Here is a 6,980-nt window from a genome sequence, read left to right as displayed (position 1 = left end):
ATTATTTGACATTTTAAATTAACTTAACTTCTTATATGAGATTATTTAAAAAATTTCACAAGTTTTTATTATAATAATTTACTATGTCATTTTTAATTAGTAGAATAGAAGAAAATATATTATAAATCACAATAACTAAAAAAATAAATTATTTAAAAAATATAATTAACTATCAATGTCATAAAAATTTAAACAACTTACAATATTATTATATAAATTTTATAAATTTAAATATATAATATATATCTAATTTTAAATTTATCAACTAAATGAATTAAAACTTGGGTTCTTTTGACTCATTTTTCTCCTTTTATACATACCCCAAAATTTAAAGCCTATTCTTAACATTGTCTGCCTGGCTAATCGGCCTTACTCTAAAGTTGCTGCTTATTTTTCCGAAAAAAAAAATAAAAAAGTTTGCGTTGGTGCTTATTTTTCAAAAATATTGTCCAAAAGTTTTTGGCTTTACACATTTACGTGAGGTAAGTGCAATAATCTTCAATGTGATCTGTAAAGTTGCTGTCATGACCCGGAGTTGAGCAATAGAAACAGCCTGTATATAATAAACATTGTAGTCCGGCTCTATAGTACACCGGCATAGCCATTACTTTAGTACACCGGTTGCTCTATTGCTTGCTTCATGTTTTAACTTCTATTTTGAGGTCTTTGACTTTGTCAAATGTATTGTTGGAAGAAATTGATTTCATAAGTTGCTTCTTCTGGTGTATAATATATAGTCCAATTAGTTGTTGTCTTTTAAATATTTAATACTCGGGTAAGTCTACGATCTTGATTTCTTGCTTCAAGCATACATTTCTAGAAGTTTCTTACTTGTTCAATGTACTCTACATCAGATTTGAAGGAATTGATTTCTGAAGCTGCTTAATATAGTAGTTCAAAAAGTTGAAGCTTTTAAATACTTAGTTGGGTAAGAGTAATGATCTACATATATTTCTTGTTTCCAACTTGCTTTTTATAGGTTACTGATTTGGTCAAATGTTCTAATCTTGATTGTCTCAGTAGGGTGCTGGTTATTTGGAGCAATTTTATAGAGTGGGGATATAGCAATTGATGGCTGAAATTGGATTAAGATTGAAAGCTTTAACAGGATATGCAGTCGGGGTGATTAGTTTTCTTGTTTTAGCTTTTGCCCTTTTGGCATCCGCTGAGCAAATTCTAAATGGAACAAGTAATGACTTTGAATCAGGCTCCTTTTTTAAGCTATTCAATGTTCTTCTTCAGGAGGGGAAAATGCATTACCAACATTTTTGGCCTGTAAGTTCACTTCCACATCAGTGACATATCATATTAGTTCAATTGAGGCTAACTTTTTGTAAGAATCATTCTGTTTAATTGACGGCTTGAAGGCGTAACCACTTATTTCTTAGGTCAAAGGGCACGCTTTGAGTATTTCAGAAACAAGTTGATGTCTTGTCATAGATGTATGACTGAAGTGTGATATATATTTCAGGAATTGGAATTTGGGTGGAGAGTAATTGTTGGTTCAGTGATTGGATTCTTTGCTGCCGCTTTTGGGAGTGTAGGAGGTGTTGGGGGAGGTGGTATCTTTGTTCCGATGCTTACTTTGATCACTGGGTTTGATCCAAAGACATCAACTGCAATATCAAAATGTAAGAATCTAACATCAACTGCAATATCAAAATGTAAGAATCTATTTGTGACATTAAATATTCATAATTTTCATGCTTGTCTTGTTTGTATGCTGATTTGTGATCGAAGCGTGTTTTTTAAGTTGAGGGGCTTCTTGTAAGATATAACTTCCAAGTGTATGCTAGATGGTTTCTTGTGTTAATACTTCCTGTTTCCCTCAAGCTATCACAACGCTTAGTTGTGTCCCTTTAGAAGGGGCATACAATAGGAAAAAATGGGAAAGAATTTTTTGAGTTCGGTCCATGCTCCACACTGTCTTTGAGGATTTTGTTTTCTTTTCCAGGCATGATAACTGGTGCAGCAGGGGCAACTGTCTATTACAACCTCAAGCTAAGGCATCCAATACTTGACCTGCCCATCATTGATTATGATCTATCGCTTCTTTTACAACCAATGCTATTGCTAGGGATCAGTATTGGAGTTGTTCTTAACATTCTTTTTGCTGAGTGGATGGTTACAGTTTTATTGATCATTCTTTTCATAGGTAATGATGATTCACCTGTGATTCTACCCATATTTTCGATAGTAGTTTTTTCTGATTGGTTTAGGGACTTTCAGTTACATCAACTAGGTCGTTCTTCAAGGGTGTTGAGACATGGAAAAAAGAAACCATAATAAAAAAGGTTTGTCTCTTGGACCTTCTTTCTGATTGTAATGTGCATTAGAATTTATACTTTTCTGATAAATTGTTCACTCGTGCTTCTTTTATGTCCAGGAGGTATCCAGACGCTTGACATCTAGCAGTGAGTTGCTTAAATTCTCTACTGTTATCAAGGTAAGTGTCAACAGAGATATTTGCCAGTTAGTAATATATGGTATTGTGAAACTGCGACAGATGCTGGTGCTGAAGATGCTGCATACAAACTTCTACCAGCAGATCCAAGAGTTAGAAATGAAGGGTATAAAACACCAGAGGTGATTATAACCCCCGCGGCCCTTATCGTTTGACCACTTTCATTTTTATCGCTATCAATTTACTTGACTACCTACATGGCCAATATCCAATCTTTCAATAAACAAGTATTACCCATGTTATTTTGACCTTGATGTTCCTTTACTTCGACATTTTGTCATTTCTTTTATAGATTCTAATCATTGTATTAAAAGTTCCTCTAGTTTTCTAAAATAACATAATGGTGCTTTTAATCTTCATGATAGCCAAAATGCGAGACCTAAAGTGGGATAAGGGAGCATTGAAATAGTTTTTGCTAAATGCTATATGCGAATGCTGACTTCTTGAGCTTTGCCAGGTATCGATTGTTGACAACGTGTATTGGAAGGATTTCATCATACTTATTGCTGTGTGGGTTATTCTCCTCGTACTGCATTTTTTCAAGGTTTATTGCTTTAAATTGCTTGCCTGTTTGTAATGCCTCCACATTTTCAGGACCACCTTCTGCATATTCTTGCCCTATTAAGTATTAACTTTCTCACCAGAAGCTATCATTTTTTATTTACAGAATTACACGTCAACTTGTTCAACGACATATTGGATCTTAAACCTCTTACAGGTACTTATTGCTTGAGATGTAAAAGAAACCGTCTCTGTATTTCCTCCATGTTCCATTCACCCTCATGTCCATCTAAACCTTGTGATCGGGCAGGTTCTTCTATCAATAATTTGCTATCAAGCTTCCACTCTTATGATATTGATTGTGTAGCTTAGCATTTTGTATCTAGATTTATCTGACATTAAATTATTTATGTAGCTAAACATACTGAATGAGATTTTATAGATGCGTCTCTCTCTTCCTTTTTTTAACTTTATTTTGAGCCGGGGGTCTATCGGAAACAACCTCTCTATCTCACTTTTGAGGTTGTGGTATGGACTACGTACACTTACCCTCCCCAGACCCCACTTGGTGGGAATATACTGGGTATGTTGTTGTTGTCTCTCTCTTCCTTTTGCCTAGTCAATAGATAGTTGACTGTGAAATTCATGAGGAAAATTGGCACAAATAGCATTTACTGCTTAGGCCTTAAGAGTTACCAAATGTATTACGAGGACATATTTGGTGAGAAGATGATTTGAATTAGAAGATTATATTTATGACCCTCCCTTGTTATGGACTTATGGTTACTACACCAACTTGAGCTGCTGCTTTGGGTTGATGTAAGAGGTATATCTTCTTATTTAAGAATATTTGTTTTCTAATTTTCAGGTCCCTGTTGCTGTAGGAGCTTCTGGATATGAAGCAGTTTGCTTGTATAAGGGAACGAGAATGGTCATGTCAAGTGGTGAAGCAGTAATAACCTGGAAAGTGCATCAGTTGATTCTTTACTGTTGCTGTGGCATTTTGGCTGGTATAGTTGGTGGGCTGCTAGGTCTTGGTGGAGGATTCATTTTGGGCCCATTGTTTCTAGAGCTAGGGATTCCTCCACAGGTGTATCTTTGTTTCTCCTGATAACTCTTGTTTTAGAAATTACAGCTTTTGCGACTTGCAACTATTGACCACCTCATTAATTTATGAATATGGAAGTTATTGACATACTAACTCATATAGAAATTTGCAAATGCAGGTTTCTAGTGCCACTGCTACCTTTGTGATGATTTTCTCCTCCTCCATGTCCGTAGTACAATACTACCTACTAGGACGTTTTCCAGTACCATATGGTAAGGAAAACTTAAAAATCTTCATTGGGTTTTATTGTTGTTAGTTGAGTGATGATATATCAAGCTCCTCATTGGTGTTTTTTTCGTTTCTTCACCACTCTATTTTTTTTCTCCATCTTGCAGCCCTGTATTTTGTTGCTGTGGCCACTGTTGCTGCCTTGGCAGGACAGTATGTCGTACGAAAAATAATTAGCATAGTTGGTAGAGCATCTGTAATCATCTTTGTTTTGGCCTTCACAATCTTCGTCAGCGCACTCTCATTAGGCAAGTTCCTTCTCTTTTCATTTTGCCTACATTTGAAAAAGAAAAAAGTTTGCTTACATGTTTTGAGCTATTCTAAACTGTCACTGTCAATCAACTATGATTCATTCCTTGACTAGTTGTGTAACTGATTTTATCTTATTGTCTACACGTACTTGTTACAGGTGGTGTTGGCATAGCAGACACGATTAAAAGGATCAAGGAAGGACGGTATATGGGGTTTGATAACATCTGTGAATATAAGCCTTAAGTTTTTGTGTAGCTAGTCTCGTTCTGGACTTCTTGTAACAATTTTTGACTTTAGGTGATTCACATATGTTTAGTTGGATGATAAAAAACTTTGGCAGTTATGAGGGTTCTAGATTCAAACTTACATTCTCTTGGCGCTAGTTAGGAGAATTCTGTTTTGGAACTTACACATAACAGAAATCCATTCCTTCTACTTTCATCAGTAATTCATGTAAATAGCTGCATGACTAAGCTGCGTATATAGTTCATGAAAATATTGAACTTTCCTCCAATTGTGTAAGTTTCTAAACCGAGGACTGGATGTATCCATTCCTTCAACTTTCACCAGTAATGCATGTTCAAGAACTCTTATCACCTCTGACGCTATATGTAGTATGTGTCTCTTATTTGGGTACTTAAAGTAATCTTGCTTGCGATGCCACGCATAAACTGTTTCCTGTAGATGTAGTTTATCACCGATTTCATGATCCTGCACTTTCTAATTCCTGTTGGTAACTACTGTTAACTCTTTTCACATTGGAAATTTATTTGCCCAAAGAAATTTGAAAATTAGAGAAGGATCAAAATAGAGCAAGAATAACAAAAGCATCCAGCAGTTTTGCTTCAACAATAGCAGCTTCAACTTTTCTTTTCAATTAACATTGGTTTCCAGGCTAAGTTAATCCATCAGGTACCAGATGCTTCTCACCAACACAGGTGCTGAAGTAACTCACTACTAGCTTAGACAGATGGAAAGATATCAACTAGTTTTTTTAAGTTGGCGTTTGACACTTTTTTTTAAGTTGGCGTTTGACACAGGTACAGTAATAACTCAGGCTACTAGCTTAGATAGATGGAAAGATATCAACTAATTTTTTTAAGTTGGCGTTTGGTGGATTTGATTCTTAGTCTCCCAAGGTCTTTTTCCGCCTTCGCTGACCACTGAGTCACATCATTGGGTGTAACAATATCAGCATGGTCTTGTCATCTGCCAAATAGTAGTGTGGGATAATCATCAACTTGCACATGCTTAAGAGCATAGACAGCTTTACCCAAGTTTACTAGGTAAAAGCTTCACAATCAATCTATATATCCATTTCCATAATGTGTGTTTTACTTTCCAACTGCACTCCTCCTGGCACGTTGTCAAGAACTGCTGCTTATGGGCACATGCAATTGCACGAGGCACGAGAAACCCTCTTGGCAGTTAATGACCGACTGATTGTAAATGAGGAAAGATATATTCAACCATTTCAAGATTGACAATAAGTTTGATGCAATTGTTTCTTCTTGGCCAAAATTTCCATTTGTCTTGCTGCTGGTTTATGCCATGGTGTGTATACCTTTGATATATGAACAACAACAGACATCAAATTAGGGCAGGGAAGAGGAAAACTGTATCAATTTTGTACCAATCATCTCACTCTCATAATTTTTTCCCAATTGAAATATTAGATATAAGTATACGGTGGTCAACGAAACAACTGTTGAGATGGCTGAGTTGGTCTAAGGCGCCAGATTGAGGTTCTGGTCCGGAAGGGTGTGAGTTCAAATCCTTGTGCTTTGATGGAAATCGTGGGCTATAGCACACGGTCATTCGCGCCGTTTCGCTAGTTTGGCCACCCAAACGGTCCCGTCGACCTCAAAAGCCCACCCTTGGCCGATGCACAACTCGCCTGGGAGCCCCCGATCGATTTTCGGTCCAAAACACGCTCGAGCCTCGGCCACACTCAGAAGAAAGCTTTCTTTTTTCAGTTCTAACTTTTGGCATATTCAATTTTTAAAATCCTGAATTCGCCCCTTGTCTTTTACATAACTAGACAAAAAGTTGATTCTCTTAATGGTGTGGGGCTTTTGAGGAACAAAATCTCATATTAATAGGTGAAAATAATTATTATTTATCAAGTTTCGTGTGAGGCTTTTGAGGAAAACTATGCGAGCTGAGCTAGATTCAAAAGGGACAATATCGCAACACGTTAAAATTATCTTTGGTCATGTTTTTGTCCTAACAACTAATAAAAGAGCCAATAATTCGACGAGGTGAGTATAGAGACGGTGAAGTAATAGTGTAAGGCCTGACTTAATGCATTTATCTATTTAGGGACTGTGAATAAAATTTTACATTATTAGGAAGGTTTATCGAACCTGAATCTAGATCAATCAAATCACAGAATTCAATATTCAATATTGAATGCTTCCAGAAAAA

The 6,980-nt window shown here is 36.1% G+C and overlaps 1 protein-coding gene across 15 annotated transcripts; it reads left to right on the top strand.

The window, feature by feature from the left end:
- The first annotated feature begins 336 nt into the window (after nt 1-336).
- LOC107851326 (sulfite exporter TauE/SafE family protein 3) lies at nt 337-5,067 on the top strand. Of its 15 annotated transcripts, none has more exons than XM_016696293.2 (15): nt 572-775; nt 855-928; nt 1,021-1,122; nt 1,208-1,275; nt 1,472-1,664; nt 1,955-2,155; nt 2,230-2,294; nt 2,387-2,414; nt 2,507-2,586; nt 2,922-3,008; nt 3,132-3,182; nt 3,834-4,055; nt 4,192-4,285; nt 4,409-4,549; nt 4,711-5,067. In XM_016696293.2, the coding sequence occupies exons 4-15, from the start codon at nt 1,252-1,254 to the stop codon at nt 4,794-4,796; spliced, it is 1,272 nt and encodes a 423-aa protein (XP_016551779.1). In that variant the 5' UTR covers nt 572-775; nt 855-928; nt 1,021-1,122; nt 1,208-1,251; the 3' UTR covers nt 4,797-5,067. The 15 variants fall into 15 exon arrangements, with proteins under 15 accessions (XP_016551775.1, XP_047256282.1, XP_047256283.1 ...); XM_047400329.1 differs by having other exon boundaries at nt 581-775; nt 1,024-1,122; nt 1,472-1,631; XM_047400324.1 differs by lacking the exon at nt 572-775 and adding an exon at nt 364-482 and having other exon boundaries at nt 1,024-1,275.
- The last annotated feature ends 1,913 nt before the right edge of the window (nt 5,068-6,980 follow it).

Source organism: Capsicum annuum, chromosome 12 (assembly GCF_002878395.1).
Source record: "Capsicum annuum cultivar UCD-10X-F1 chromosome 12, UCD10Xv1.1, whole genome shotgun sequence".
Lineage (NCBI taxonomy): Eukaryota > Viridiplantae > Streptophyta > Magnoliopsida > Solanales > Solanaceae > Capsicum > Capsicum annuum.
This window is presented reverse-complemented; position numbering and strand designations above follow the sequence as displayed.

Excerpts from the sequence above, each read along its gene's own strand:
- LOC107851326 (XM_016696289.2), top strand. The coding sequence starts at position 1,072 with ATGGCTGAAATTGGATTAAGATTGAAAGCTTTAACAGGATATGCAGTC. Across the intron at positions 2,156-2,229 it reads ATTGATCATTCTTTTCATAG|TTACATCAACTAGGTCGTTC; the intron begins GTAATGATGATT and ends AGGGACTTTCAG. Across the intron at positions 2,415-2,506 it reads CAGACGCTTGACATCTAGCA|ATGCTGGTGCTGAAGATGCT; the intron begins GTGAGTTGCTTA and ends AAACTGCGACAG.